Here is a 16,211-nt window from a genome sequence, read left to right as displayed (position 1 = left end):
ACAGTATTATCCTATATACCAGAGTTTCAAGCAGAAATCCTGGAGGGAATTCATTGGTAATGGGTAGAGGAATAATATCAGTATAGGGCGAGGGGAGGGGAGGGGCATAAGGAGAGGGAAAATCTGATTTCAAACTAAGACCCTGCAGGATTCACAGGTCCCAGCATGAATATAAGGATTTTCTGGAAAGATCTTCCCCAACACAATCCTGCTTTCTCCTTCAGGATCACCTGTAATTCCTCAAGCAGGTTGAGGGGGTGTTTACAGTTTCCTGACTTGCATACTCAGTTTCCTCAGTTAATAAATCCCCTTTCCATCATATCTGAGGCCAGGGCTGCTCCAGAGTTATCCGTCAATCCATCCACTCCCACTGTGGGGTTGACTGGCCTCCATTGCAGTCTTGACCATACTGAAGGCCTGGGTCCAGCAGCCATGGATGGAGAGCTTGATCTCCAGATCACCTGCTTTGATACCCAGTCTACAGCAGACATGTAATATAAAGTGGTTGACTCAGTGGATAGATTTAGCTTCACATTTTCACAATTTGATCATCTGATCAAACCTCATCAAACCTGAGAACAATGTCTTATTCATCACTGTCTTGACCACCAAGTGTATTCTTTGGAAAGATGCAAGGCAGACATGAGATAGGAGAAAAGTATGTGTGTATCCTTGCTGTCACACACCTTCCCTTATGTTATTAAATACACCAGGTCTTTAATAAGAAGAACACTCAGTCTCTCATCCAATTCAACTGTCACTCATGACAAGCAACATACATGCCACAATCTTGCCTGGTGACCTGAGAACGCACATCAGCAGGGATCTGGCCACACCAGCCAGAGCCAGCCAGTGGAGGCTGAGACTTACTTGTTGGAGTCAATGGAGAGAGGGCAGGCACATGGCTGGCAGTCCCCTGGCGTCCCGTGTGAAGGTCTCCCGTAGAAGCCGGGCAGGCACTGCTCACAGTGATTCCCTGTGGTGTTGTGTGTACATGCCTAGGTCATACGCATGACAAGATGAGTCAGTTCAGACTGAAAGGATTTTCAGATTCATCCACAAACAAGCTGGATTTCAAGTGAAAATGAAAACAAGGACAGGTTACACACTAAAATGCATGTGAGCCCTGAATGACAGAGGGAAGAATGACCTGTTTCCAGCTGACAGGCTTTACACGTTTAATTATGCATATACGTGTGCATGTCTGTGTGCAGTTGTATTCACACGCATGTGCAGGCATCTACAGAGATCAGAAGATGCCATCAGATCTCCTGGGGCTGAATTTATAGGGAACATTGTGAGCCACCTGCTGGGAAGTCAACTGGAAGTGGAGGACGTGCTCTTAATCCATGAGTCATCTCTGGAACCCACAGACGGATGTTTCTGTTTGCTTGTTTTTAATGTATAGGACTGTGGCAATACTTTAAAGAACCCCAAAGAGACATGACATACAATACAACTTGCTCCCTGACCTCAGTGGAAGGTCAGAAAAATACTATATGGGATGCATCTGTGTTAAGTGGACAAAACTAAACAATGGACGGTAGATTATAAAAGCAGAATATCAGTGCTAAACTCATGCCAGGTAATGAATGCACTAAGGCCCTTGTTTGCATGGTGTGCACATTGAAGGGTTTAAGGATAACTGGCCATAATGCATTCAATGTACTCCTTAGTTTTGATCTGATTGGCTAGACCAGTCACTACATGATGAGACAGATGTGGGATGAATAAAGCAGATGTGGAGTCACAAACCATATGAGAATTGGGGTAAATGGTAGGCATTATGACTTTTGTTCTTGAATAAAAGAATTTGGGGGTAAGATTAAAATTATTTCCAAATTCAAGGCTTTTTAAAAACAGGTGGTAAAAGTATAAACCCACTAAGTCTAGAAGCTCAGCAAACCCCAAGTTACCACCAAATCAGCAAACCCTGAGCCAGACAAGCAATCAAAAAGAGAAGAAGAAAAAACACACACAGTAAGGCACAAAGTCAAACTGTTCCCAGGAAACTTCTCATTTGAAACAAGGATTCAAAATTGGAGGCAAAATTAACCCTTTCCCAGATAAATGAAAGAGTCTGCCCAGCAGCAGATGTGACTAGAGAAAGTGTGGTGCATGTGGATTATCCTTCATCAGAAACACTCAGGCCGGCCTCCCCAGAAGCAGACACAGAGAAGTTATGGTCCCCTGGATGCTCTGAGAAGGTGTATTATTTCCTTGTGTCCCAATGTCCTGTCCCAGTGAAATCACAGGGAGGTATCAGATGAGACAAATCCTAGCTGAAAGCACTCAGCAGAGGGTCTAGCATTCTTTAAGAGTACTACAAAGTGTGAGCCAGCACCAAAGAGAGGAAGCAAGGGACACAGGAGCGGAAACACTGATGCGATGGGAACAGAGCACATGGTTGAGTGAATGGCGTGGCACCAACACAGGTGCCACTGTGATGTGAGATTTTAGTATTCAGATGCTGGCCAAATTCCCCAAGTGTGGTAGTTTGAGTGTCATTGGCCCCCATAAGCTCATAGGGGCTATTAGGAATTGAGGCCTTTTGGAGTAGGTATATGTAGCCTTGTTGGAGAAAGTGTGTCACTGTGGAGGTGGGCTTTGAGGGCTCCTAGGCTCTAGCTATGTCCGGTGATACAGTTCACTTCCTGCTATCTGCAGATCAAGATGTAGAACTCTCAGCTCCTTCTCCGGCATCATGTCTGCCTACACGCCACCCATGTCCTACCATGATGATAAGGGACTGAACCTCTGAAACTGTAAGCTACCACCCCATTAAATGTTTTCCTTTAGAAGAGTTGCCATGGTCATGGTGTCTCTTCATAGCAAGAGAAACCTTAACAAAGACACCAAGGGACTTGGTATGCTGTGGCTTCCCTCTAAGTCTAAAACAGTTTCTAAAAAGTATTCACAGCTCCAGAAATTATGTATTAGAAGTGGAGCACAAAAGAGTAGTTACCAGACATAGTAAATATGTGAGGCTCATTTAACATCAGTTCCTATGGTCTCTAATATATATGGTAGATGAGTACAGTTCATACACACTTAACTTATTTGATACATATTTCTGCAACCACATATTTACAAGAAGCACAAGGAATCTTTATATACAGACTATCTCTAACTATGCTACCTGCTAGAAATGCATCCTCAACATGCTGGCCACCCTCAAATGTTGGCAGGAACCCCGGGGCTAAGGGTAGGTAGGGCTGGCAGACCCACATGATGGAAGACATGTGAATAGAGCAACAGCCCCCTCCCCCAGGCACTGGAGCCAGGTTCTGAAGGAAAGCCATCCTAGAGTGACTGAGACACCCAGTGGATGACACTCCATGCAGCTGCCGTGGGTGATTAGTGTCCAGAATAGAGACGCAAACAGAATAAACGAGGATTTGCTCAATGAACAACCAGAAAGCAGGCAATCCAGGATGTCAGGCTTTGCAGCTTCTCTTGGGGCCTGGGAATTAGTTTTCCATAGTCCTGTGACTCAGTCAATCTTGTTTGTTAAAGAACATGAGGCTGGGGTTTCCTTGTCCAGACAACAGGGCACAGGTTATTAGTATCCACACTTCATACTCCCTGAACAATGAATCCATCTCAGCACAGAGGGTGAGGGTGGCCTCCTTAAAGGCAGAAGGGAAGAAGGAATTCCTGACTGTACTTAGACAAGTACTGTACTTTGCCCTGTGCTGGCCCCAAAGTTCATACTCACAATTAACCGTGATTGTTAAGCCCTGTTCCAACTCATGCTGCTCATGAAAAAGGTTCTTGTTTATAGGATTTAGCTGAACTAACTATAAATTTACATATGGCACAATGTGATTTTATCATGTTTTATGATTCTACTTGTACTTGCAAATTTTGAAGGTTTTAATATTTGCATGTACATTTGCATTTAGTATATATCTATTTTATATGTATATATACAATATATATTAGTAGTATCTTGAGGATCAAACCGAATTCTAAGCATGACAACTTACGTTTTGTGTATGCCTTATATAGCCTGAAAGTAAAGACATAACTATAATTTCAGTAGGCAAGTGTGTTGACTGATTCATCACAAAAGAATGGGTGTGGGACTTCTCCTTTGTGATGGGAGGTCGCAGATCAACAAGCTTCAGAATTTGAATTTTCAGATTAAAGATGCTCAATTCATTCCACTAAAACAATGTGCAAAGTAGGTTAATGAAAAAAACAGGAGGTATCTGAAGACATGGATGTGAATTTAGAGTCTACCCAGTCAGAGCTGAGGTGGGCAGCCGCTGCCCATGACACATGGCAAACACTAAGTTAGGGCAAGGGCCATACAAGGTCAGCAACTAAACTCACAGAACAAATTCCATGAATGTCACATTCCGATGCATGGCCATGGCATTCGCAGGGCTGACAGATTCCTCCGAAGAGTATCCCATCCACTCGATAGTAGCCAGGGAGGCAGGACTGCAAGAGAAAGACACCTGTCTGTAGTCTGTGCTCTGAAATGTGACCTTGCATGTATATCAGGCAATGTGTGGTTTCACCTATTACACAACCTATCTTCTTTCCAATGCACTTGAAAAGTAAACTACTTGATTTTCCACAAGTCGGGAAATATTTCTCCTTTCCAATGTTCAAACATTTTAATTAATATACTATTTCCATGTCCTAAAACACATCCACTTTAACTAAGTGTGCAACCCAGTGCCTTTCAGTACACTTACTGAGCTGTGCAGCCAACCCGTTTAACACAAGTTTATTTAGTATCTATTTAATGTATTCAGTGAATGAGTATATTTCACACACATTTAACATATTTGGTATGTAGTTCTGTAAATATATATTTATAGATGCGTGCAAAAACGTTGCACTCAGGCTACCTGTAGGCATGTAGAAGCACGTCCTCAACTTGCTGGCTGCTAGAAGACCTAAGGAGCTGGTCTTGGAGACCCACATGGTAAGGCTCCACATGTTTTCTTTTGAAGTGGAGTCATGCACACAGGAACTTAAAGGCTATGCCCTGGGTCAGCACTGGGCCTTCATGGACACCACTGCACCAATCATCAACTAGCACTGATGGAATCCTCTCTCCTCTGTTTTCCATTAGAGGATTTCTTTTCACTCAACCCCTGACTTCCCAGCCTGCCACCTCCTTTGCTTACAAAGCATTCATGGTTGCCATCAAACACTGAATGTGTTCAAAGGCAGGCCTGGGTCACAGAGCATTAGTATAACTAAACGAAGAGCCCAGGTGTGCTTTCTGTGGAATCAAGCCAAAGAGGCCATGTGGTCATCCAAGGACACTCACTGCTCCCGCTTACAAGGGAAGACATCTGCTTCTGTACAGTAGTGCATTTGGCTCTCAGGGCATCTCCAAGAATGTCTGCTTTACAGACAGCAAATGCAGGACATCATTACGCAGCACCTGGTGGGTCCTTGGGATAACTCAAAGGTGGCTGTATCCATCTCCAAGACCTTGTTACATCCAGATGCCAAGGGCTTGGCCTTTTGAAAGCCAGCTCATCAGTCTCTTGAAGAGATGTGGAAACAGAAGGCTTGGATTTGGCCTTTTTCAAAATAGATAACTTTAGACAGTAGTTTGTAACATATATTAAAACACATATATATTATATATAACACATATGTGTGTGCATGTGTTTGTGTATGTGTGTGTGTGAATGTGCAGTTCTCTTCTCCCATTATGTGAATCCCAGAGATCAAGCTCAGACCTTCAGAATGGGCAGCATGCACCTTTACAGGCTGAGACATCTGGTCTGCTCATATTTTAATACTTTTATTGATAAAGTATAGACTCATCTTTATAGAAAGTCATCTCTCACCAGGTGGTGGTGGCGCACGCCTTTAATCCCAACACTCAGGAGGCAGAGGCACGTGGATCTCTGTGAGTTCGAGGCCAGCCTGATCTACAGAGCAAGATCGAGGGCAGGCACCAAAACAACACAGAGAAACCCTGTCTCAGAAAAAAAAAAAGAAAGAAAGAAAAGAAAAAAAGAAAGTCCTCTCTCTATCTCTCCATCTCTGTGGGGAAATTGGCTCAAGGACCCCAATGGATGCCACAATATTGAAGTATGATAGTATATGTAAGATAGTATATTTTATATAATCTATACACATCTTCCAGATATTTTAATACACATCTAGATTACTGATGATACCTGATAAAATATAAATGCTATGCAAGTAAACAGCATACTATCTTGTTTAGGAATAGTATGGAGAAGGTCTGTACATACTCAGGGAAGGTACAATGTTATCATTGGAGAATATACCCACTCAGAGGTTGATTCGATCCATGGATGCTGAACCTGTGCTGCTGCCATGTAAGGTCCGGACAGCTAGAGTAAACTAGTTAGAGGACTACATAGCCTCAAGATGGCTCTGGCTTATGCAAAGTTATGCTGGTCTTTCACAGGTGTGACTGCAAATATTCGGATAATCAAGTTTGATACTTCTTAGAGATGCACAGTCAATTATAAGCACTGCAAGTCACCTATTGACTGAGGCATGAAAGCTGCACAGAGTCCAGGAACTTCGAGGTACACCAGTCAACCCCTGCCAAGGAATCTAATTATTTGTTTATTTTTAATCACGTGGGGGGGATGTGTGTGTGTACACATGAGTGCAGGTGCTGGCAGAGATCAGAGGCATTGGATCCCCCTCAAGCTGGAGTTACAGCAGTTATGAACTGCCAGATATGGGTGCTGGGAACCGAACTCAGGTCCTTTACAAGAGTAGGACACACTCTAAAAACAATATAATGCCCAGCAGTCCCATATTTTAATAAAGTCTAAGCCACATGCGAGTTTTCAAAAGTTAAAATGCAAGCATTCATCATATCAACTTCAACACACAAGTTTTCCCCTTTGGAAATTAAAGAGAGGAGGAGACCAGCAGAGGCCATCAGTACCTCACAGGAGGTCCCCGTGTAACCTTGGGGACATTCACAGTGCTCCACATCAGCAGCTACTGCCAGGTCTATAGCATTGGGACTTGCTATGTCCAGAGAGACAGAATCCAGCCTGCAAACAGACAAGGGACATTATATAGCTCTCATGCTTGCAAGAGACCTCTCACCCTTCACTGAAGATAGGCTCCTAAAAGGTTTAGTTTAAAGGAAATGGAAAAGCGGTGTCTTTGAGTACCTTGAGCGTCTCTACCAGGCACTCTGGCAGCCAACAGTATCCTGTGGGAGTGCTCCAACAGTTGTTTCTAAGAAGTGCCACTGCCCATGGGCTGCCAAGGGAAAGCTCTGATGGAAGCACCCTGCCCCCTAAGACCAGCTGCCCCGTCGTACATTCAGAGACGATCCACCCCTGGGTTTTCCCAGGTTTGCTTCAGCAGCAATTTTCTACTTGGTTTCCACACACTGACCTCCTCAAGGCAACCAAATGACCAAGGATGGATTCAGTAGCTCAAATAACTGGCAAAGCCGAGGCCATTGGCACCAGAGGACTGAAGGGAGATAGGGAGAGAAGGAAGGAAGGGGAAAGGGAGGGAGAGAAGAGCCAGGGGAGCAAAATGGTTCAGGAGCTGTTAACTCACTAACCATTGCTTGGAAGCATTGCCCCTGAAGGTTCCTGAACCTAAAACCATCTGTTTCCTACGAGACACATGTGTCATTATGCACGCCTAGTGTCTGCAACATTACATTCGTGGAAGCAATTCCAGCACACCTATTTCCTAGAACTGTACCCCTCATATTTATATTAACCTTGACACATGCAACACTAAAGACAAGATGTCCTTTCTACAAGTGCCTCTGCAGCAATCTGCTTCCCTCCCTTCAGTACACACCTGTAGAGTGCCATTTTGGCAGAGTTATAGTTGGCTCTGATCAACAGATGTGTCACATTGGCCAGGACGGTCATTAGCTGGTCACGGTCAATCTCCCTTCTGGTTTTAAAGTCCCGGAAGTTCTCAGGCACAAGTCTAACCATGTTGAAGTACTCCTCATAGGGTTGCAGGGACAGGCCCTCAGCCTGTGTGCTCAGAGTAAGCCCATTTCCCTAGCATAGGAAACCAAGAGGAATGTAATGTAACTTAGTGACCAAAAATTAAAATTCTGTATCCCGCAACCAAGTTCTTACAGCAAACATGTAATGGAGTATATGACCCAATCCAAAGTTACTAGAGAAGGGGCAGTTAACTGTATTCTTTTCTATATTGTATATGTGAAGTTGTACATGCACACACACACACACACACACACACACACACACACACACACACACACACACACACACACACGTATTCATGTGTGTGCCACTCCATCATACCCCAAGCTCTACAGCAAATCAATGTGAATCAGTCACCTTGATGATGACGTCAGCATGAGACATGAGGTCACTGTCGACTGTCTCCACCGGGATGTCATAAGACACTGTGTACTTCAGGAACCCGCCAAATGCCGTCAGCTGGAAGAGTACAGTGAGAGTACAGTGAGGGTGAGGACCAGGGTACATCAGTTATAGCCTTTAATCAGGGGAAACTGTTGCTAGGATCCACCTGGATACGTCCATCCTGATGGTAATAAGGCGGGAAATTCACACTAAAGGCATACTAGATACTATTTAGTGGATATAAGCATAATGAGGAAATCCTTGACATTTGCAGAGGAAATATATATATATATATATATATATATATATATATATATATATATATATATATATATATTCCTCAGCGTCCCCAAGGTAAAAATCAAAGGTAAAATAAATAAATAAATCTTAAAAATAATTTTAAACACATTTGTCTGTGTATGGGGTGTGTGCCGTGGCATGGGTGTGGAGGTCTGAGGGCAACTTGTGGGGGCTGGTTCTCTCCTTTAACCATGTAGATCCTGGAGACTGAACTCGGGTCAGACTCAGGAGCAAGCACCTTTACCTGCTGAGCCATCTTGGCAGCCACATTTATTTCACTTCCATGAACCTCTTCATTTCATTGCCAAGCTTGTTAGATATGTCATTTAAAGGCAGCCCTCTAAATTGTTTTCCTTTAAATGTATACCAGAAGTGTCTGTCAATGTATACGAGGGATGTCTGTCAGTGTATGCTAGAGACAACTAATGTATATTGGAGAGTTTCTTCCTAGGGACTATGACATAAAATTCAGACTGCAATGGTCCAATTGTGAAATCTGACTTTTTTTTTTAAAAAAGCTCTCTGGTGTTAAGATCCTATAATATAAAATATTGTACAATTATAAACTACGAGTTAGGCCATGTGTGGCAGTGCACACTTATACCTTGGTACTTAGGAATCTGAGCCAGGAGTGGAAATGCAAGGCCAGCCAGGGACACACAGCAACACTCTGTTCCCCAAACAGACAGATCAAGAGACAGGCAGGCAGGTAGTTCTCTACATATATTCATATACATACATACAAATTAGAAAAAATAGTAATAACATTAACTAGATGCCTATTTTGAGGGTACAGAGTCACCTTAAAACAAGTTACTTAAAACCTCCTAGGTGTATTTACTAATTAGTCAGAATCTGGAGAGACAGGCCATAATTCACTGGTGAGGGCGAACCAAACGTTAATGAGAGGACATAAGAAATCAGCTCTCTGGACAATCAACACTGTAGATCATTGTCTTGCATTTTCTTTAAATTAAAATAGGCATTATTTTGGTCCTCTGTGACCTTCATATGCACATCAGTTTGTCTGGATGTAGAAACAGGGAGCAGAGCAGACACTCCCCTGGAGGAGCCTTTTCCTAGGTGTCCTGGACTGTGTCATGGGTCCCTGTGCAGTCTGCTGCTAACACTCCGTAAAGGTCTGACTTATTCAAGGACCCAGAGGAATAAAGGAGAAAGTCAGTCATAGTGAAGAGAGTGAGACTCACAAGACTGAGGAACCAGAGGCAGAAGAGCAGAGGACGATGGGATATTGTAATATAGGGTCCCATAAGGATGGAAGGGATCTACTGCTTGGTGTGGTATGCACAAAGGCTGTAAACAGGAGCAAACTTGTGGCCAGGAAGTGTGCTTTGAGTTCTTAGTGTTCTCTGAGATTTCTAGCAGGACATTGTTCTTCCCCTCCCCCACACACCTTGTTTCCGAGGTAGGCCTCAGGAGCTGCCCAGTAGTACATGGATCTCAGCCTCTGCATGACAGCTGTGTTGTTGATGCTGATTTGATGACGCCCACCCAGTGCATCCTGCTGAGACCGGATCATATTTGGGCTAATCAAGTCAGTGACCAGCCACCCTGACATATTGGTCACCTTAAAAAAAAAAAAAAAAAAATTAAAGACCTTAGAATATGGCATAAAGGTCACCTTAGATTCCATCCAGTCCTGCGTAAATATCTTTGCAACAAGCAGACAGAGGGAACGAGTTTATGCTCAAGACAGAGCTAACAGGGCTGCCATCACTGAAGTACAAGGAGAGATTTCCCACTAGTCAGAGAATGCAGGCAAGCTGAGCACATGGTACACACCTCCAACCCACATCAGTTACACACCACTGAAGAGCACAACCATGCAGATCACAGTTACATAGTTTAGATATTTAATAAGAACAAACTAACTACTACGACTTCAATATCCCTAATCTTCAAGTGCCCCCAAATCCAGAATTATTAGAGTCACAAATGGAAACCTGACCTCACTTGAGTCATAAAACAGGTATACCCAAAACATGATGCAAAACCTGTAGTCAGACTATGTGGATAAGGTGTACATGAGATAAGAATTAATATCTATCTATCTATCTATCTATCTATCTATCTATCTATCTATCATCTATTCCAAAAAAGGAATCCAAAATGCTTCTGCTCCCCAGCATCTTAGCTGAGGGGTGCTCAGTCTATAAATGTCATGATTCACGTATCTTCCTATTTCTAATTATCTTTTCTTTGTTAGTCTTGCTTTACAGCCAAATGATGAAAAGTATATAAAAACCTCAGACCTTGTACTGCCAACATGTCACTTGCCCAGGGGTGATGAAAGCTCCCCACTCCCAGTGTGGAGACCACAATGGTCAGTAGTTGGCTAAGCCCAGAGCCCAGTAGCCCCTCCCTAACCTCCAGCCATCACACACTGAACTTCCAACTCCTTGCCCCAGAGCCTCATAGCCCATACCCTGCCTATCCTTACAATTCCAGGCCATCTGTGCTCAATTCTTCTCCCAGCACTGGAATGCCTCCCACTCCCAGCTTCTTTGAAATGAAAACTTCCCATGACCCCAAATGTGTCCTACAGAAGAAATGGAAACAAGGGCTATTCTACAGCACCATTCCAGCCAATTATTTCAACTAGCAAATGTATATGAAAATAAACCCATGAATCTGAATGAAAATATGGCAGCGATGCTTCCAGGAGTGGGCTGCCTTGGGTCGGTGCCTTGGCCTCTCCAAATGGAAGAGAAGGGCTTGGGGACAGCTGGTCAGGTGACCTCCAGGACCCAATCATTAACCAACTCGCAGTGTCTCCCACCTGACTAATGGACCACGTGAGGCTGTCACAGACACCAGAGACGCCAAAGCAGAAGCATTCAGAGCAGCCCTGGGGGTTTCTTTCCTGCAGGTTATAGAATCCTGGCTTGCAGTGATCACAGTTCTCTCCTTCAACATTTTTCTGTAAGTTATATTAAAAAAAAAAAAGATTAGCTGGTAAGGTCAATGTATCCAGAGAGACAGAAAAAATGGCATGCACATGACATTGGTAAGGAGAGGGCCACAAAACCAGGTAATAAGTAGTCAGTTAAATGAATATTCACAGTACATGGGGAACCTCAGACAGCTGATATGTATGAATGGGGAACCTCAGACAAACAACTGACCTGCTTCTGTGACCAAGAACGAGTCTCAGATGTTGGCGCTTGATCACCACATAATTTTGTTTTGTTTTAAATCTTTCATTAAATCAAAGCTATTTGCTTATTTATTTATATTTGCATTTTGTTTGGTTTTAGTTTTTGTTTTTGTTTTTTAGACAGGGTCTACTGTGTAGCTCAGGGTGGCTGGCCTCCACTTCTCAAGCCCCTCTAGGCACTGGGAACACAGGCATACACAACCATGCCTTGCTTGTACAAACTTTTTAAGATTTAAAGAGGGTTATATGGTTATTTGTTTTACTTATAAATACCCCAAGCTTATTTTCACAGAGTGAAGACTCTGCGTTCCTGGGAATAAGACATAAGGTACAAACAGGAAATCTCAAGAATTCCAGGGAAACGGTTATTAATATCCTCTGGCCAAATAAGACCCTTCTCGGGCACCCCATGTACACATTCCTATGATTACACAATTCTCACTCAAGAGAAATTCAAGATAACCGATCTCCATTTCATTAGAGTTCTGGGGAATTCAGTATTTACCTGGTTCTCCTCCAAACTCAGAGCTGGAAGACAATGCCACAGAATTAAGCCAATGCCAAGGAAATGGCATGCAGCATTGGGTTTCATCTAAGAAGTCACTGAGGTGCCATGAAAGAGGATGCCAGGTGCCCATCTAAATCCAAGGGCACCAGCTTGCTGTGACATGCCAATTCTATTTACACCTCTCTGTTCTGCACAAGACCTGATCATCTGAGCCAGTGGGGTGGAGAACCCCAGAAGATACCCCAGGCTTCTTTGACCTCCACACTCACCTTACAAAGACATGGCTCTGAGCACGGGTCATCATTCACGCTGCCAACGGTACTGCAGTCACAGGGGATGCAGTTCGGGAAACCCCGGTAGCCAAACTGGCAGCGATCACATTTGTCCCCTGTGTAACCTTCCTTACACGGACATTGACCTGGCCACTTCCCTGGGGGAGAAAACAGCAGCACTGACCCAACGTGAAATTCTGGGGTTTAAAGCAGGGGCTGCCAAGTGCAAACTGCAACCTCCTTGAGCAGAATCTCTGGTAAAGCTAACTAAACAAGGCACTCTCCTTGCTCTCACACAGCCATGGACGACACATATGCGATGTCGCCAGCTCTCTCTGTTCAAATTAAACACTATGCAGATGGTCCTATAGGCCACAGTTTGCTATAGTGCTGGTGTAAAGAGAGACACTGAGATTGAAACTCAGCGGTAGAGCTACCATGGGACACTGCAATCCACTCCCGATCCCAGAGTAAAATAAAACACACACCCACAAAAGGAACTATGTGAATGCTCACAGGCGTGTTATTCATAACAGCCAGAAGGTACGAATAAACCCAAGGTTTACCCACTAATGATGGGGGAGTGGGCATATCACAGCGGCAGTCAATGTTTTAGACTCGCTCAGTAAATAGAAATATTAAGTTTTATATAGCCATTCATCAATTGATAAAGACTTAAATATATAAAATGTGGTGTAGCCAAACAACTACTATTCATAATAGAAAGAATTGTAATAGTGATGACGTCCACACAACATGACCCTCCTGGAGCCAGAGGAAGAGAATGAGGTGGCACCCCAAAGCCCCACATATTAGATGGCTCAATTTGCATGTGGAAGATAATAAATGTTTGTTAAGCAAAGGAATCAACCCAGGGTCATAACCTCAAATTTCTATACCATGGAAATAATTCTACCCAACACTGACAGTCCACATGTACACCCAGGATCGACTATACACATAAAAACAGACCAAGTTCTTACCATGGGCTAAGTCAGAATGGAGGTCATCCTTGATACAGATAGAACTCAGGGACCCTACAGGGTCACAGTCACAGGGACGGCAAGGCTGGTCATCATAAGGAGATACCTGAAAGGCAGAAGGTGTCCTGGATGAGCTCACCAGAAATAATGGCATGATTTGAAATAATAACAATGTCAAGATATCAGCTTCCTGTTGCAGGTGAAACTATTGCACAGGTTTTGTAGATGGAGGATATAGGTGTCAGGAAGATAAAATGTCCCCAAGCAAGAGGCTCTAAACATCTTTTTGATGGGGGACAGCAGTTAGTATCACCAGCAAGGTGTCATCTTGTCTTGTTTCCACAGTTCCCCTTCCCTCTCTGCCATCTGTAACTGCTAGAGTTGAGCATCATCTATGAACAAGCCACTCCAAGGGGCCGGCTACCTACCAGTCAATGGAGGATTGAGTGAGTACATCTTATGCACAAGGTGTGGCCCCTTTAGTTATTAACTGAGTCTGCACATTTCTCGCTAGAATTTTCTGCAATCACATAGCTTGAAGGACCCTGATTCAAGTTAAATAACAATGCATACATATTCCCACTTTGAGCAAGACAGCAAACCATGGTAGGAGATAAAAATCTGAAGAACACTCCTATCGGGAAGTATAAAGAAAGGAAAAAGATCCTTCAGAATAGGGGTCAGCACTTAATGAGGTGTGTTTTCCACCCTGAAGGCAGTGGAACTCAGCTGCAGGAAGAAGCACACTTACTTTGTGAGGTCTGTAATACTGATCGATGCAGGTCTCACAATTGACCCCCGTGGTGTTCTGCAAGCAGTTGATGCAAACCCCTCCCCCACGGTACTGCCCAGCAGTGTTCAGACTCCTCTTCTCCTTTGCAACATGCTCGTCATAGTAACAGTCTTTGGCTTTATTGTGACAATTGCATTCTAGGAGAATATTTTAATATCTCAGTTAACACGCATAATGTGTCCTACCTAAAGAAAACCTTTATTCCATGAAGAAAGTGTCTGTGTTTTAAAACTCTAGCAGAAGTAATTCCAGAAGATATAAGCAAAGGCTGGAGAGATGGCTCAGTGGTTAAGAACACTGGCTGTTCTTCCAGAGGTTCAGGGTTCAGTTTCCAGCAACCACATGGTAATTCATAACGATCCTTAACACCAGTCTCAGGGGATCCTATGTTCTCTTTCAGCCTCCTTGGACACTAGGCATAGACTACATGCAAGCAAAACACCCATATGCATTAAATACATAAATACTTTTTTAAAATGATAAAGGCAATATTCTAGAGGAAATAATGGGACTTGCTATCAAAATAATTAAAAGTACTGGGTGGGTGTGGCAGTGCACACTTGTAATCTCAGGGTTTAGAGGCTGAAGCGGAACAGAGTCTGATACTAGCCTGAACTAGAGAAGGAGACCCTGTTTCCCCCTCAAAAAAGTGATATGGTAGGCTTGGAGTGTGGGTCCACTTGTTTGGTAAATGTGGAGCCCAGGTCTAAAATTAAAAAACAATTCTGGGGGCTGGACAGATGGCTCAGGTGTTAGGAGCACTGGCTGCTCTTCTAGGATACCCAGACTCAATTCCCAATGCCCACAGGGCAGATCACAACCATTTATGACCTCAGTTCTGGGGGATCTGATGCCCTCTTCTGGATACTAGGTACACAAGGGATGCACAGACATACAAACAGGCAAAATACACATAGACATATGGAAAAGCTAAATTAAAAAAAAAAAATGGCTAAAAGAAAGCAATTCTGTAGAATGGCATGCATTATTATGTCATTTTCCACGTAAGAAATATTGAAAATAGGAATGTATTAATAAAGAACATAAAATTCTTAGGGAAAAAAAAAACATACCAAGAAGTAAAATGTGGGAAGGAGGGAGATAAAGTGAAATTTTTTTTTTTAATTTAACCTTTATTTACTATTTTGTATGTGTGTGTTTTGGAGGATTTGGGGGGCAGTCTGTGCAGGCCATAGCTGCATGTGGAGATCAAAAGACAGCAAAAAGGAAGTTGATTCTTGCTGTCCACCACATGGGGCCCAGAGCTCAAACTCAGGTCACTGGGTTTGGTGGCAAGTGCCTTTACCTGCTGAGCTAGCTATCTCACTGGCCCAAGTGACTGCGGCTGGGGATGTAACTCAGTGGGAGGACATTTCCTAGCATGGTGAACTCTTACAGGTTCAATTTCCAGCGCCATAACTAACTAATTAATTTCAACTTCAAACTTGCAGCCCATGAACAAACACATGGGCAAAGAAATTATGTAAAATAATGAATCCATAAGGATACCCTTCACTCTTAAATGTCACCAAGGTGATACGCAGCTTCGGGCAGTATTTGAAATGCTAAAAAAAAAAACCCAAGTTATCTAATCATCATAATGATCAAGACGCTATAAGCTTAAGCATGCAAAGCAGGAGTCTTGACTCTCTACGTGGTGAGTATACTCACCCTCACATTCGTTACCCGATGAAATGGTTCCAGGTCTCCAGGGCTGCTGATGGTAGCCAGGACAGCATCTGTCACAGCTCTCACCACATGTATTATGTTCACATTGACATTGCAGTTGCTAAGCAAAACAAAGATACAAAATGAAAGCTAAAAACTTGTAT

The 16,211-nt window shown here is 43.3% G+C and overlaps 1 protein-coding gene across 1 annotated transcript in view; it reads right to left on the bottom strand.

Annotated features, from left to right (window-relative positions):
- Window positions 1-16,211, bottom strand: part of Lama1 (laminin subunit alpha 1) — a 130,227-nt gene that overhangs the window by 63,153 nt on the left and 50,863 nt on the right. Inside the window, exons 7-17 of the mRNA XM_036173624.1 lie at window positions 16,051-16,168; window positions 14,338-14,516; window positions 13,587-13,692; window positions 12,601-12,761; window positions 11,446-11,586; window positions 10,060-10,233; window positions 8,319-8,420; window positions 7,801-8,012; window positions 6,914-7,025; window positions 4,339-4,449; window positions 871-998 (exon numbers count right to left, since the gene is read on the bottom strand). Coding sequence (XP_036029517.1) covers window positions 871-998; window positions 4,339-4,449; window positions 6,914-7,025; window positions 7,801-8,012; window positions 8,319-8,420; window positions 10,060-10,233; window positions 11,446-11,586; window positions 12,601-12,761; window positions 13,587-13,692; window positions 14,338-14,516; window positions 16,051-16,168 — 1,544 coding nt within the window. The remainder of the gene's footprint in view (window positions 1-870; window positions 999-4,338; window positions 4,450-6,913; window positions 7,026-7,800; window positions 8,013-8,318; window positions 8,421-10,059; window positions 10,234-11,445; window positions 11,587-12,600; window positions 12,762-13,586; window positions 13,693-14,337; window positions 14,517-16,050; window positions 16,169-16,211) is intronic.

This window comes from Onychomys torridus, chromosome 23, assembly GCF_903995425.1.
Source record: "Onychomys torridus chromosome 23, mOncTor1.1, whole genome shotgun sequence".
NCBI lineage: Eukaryota > Metazoa > Chordata > Mammalia > Rodentia > Cricetidae > Onychomys > Onychomys torridus.
This window is presented reverse-complemented; position numbering and strand designations above follow the sequence as displayed.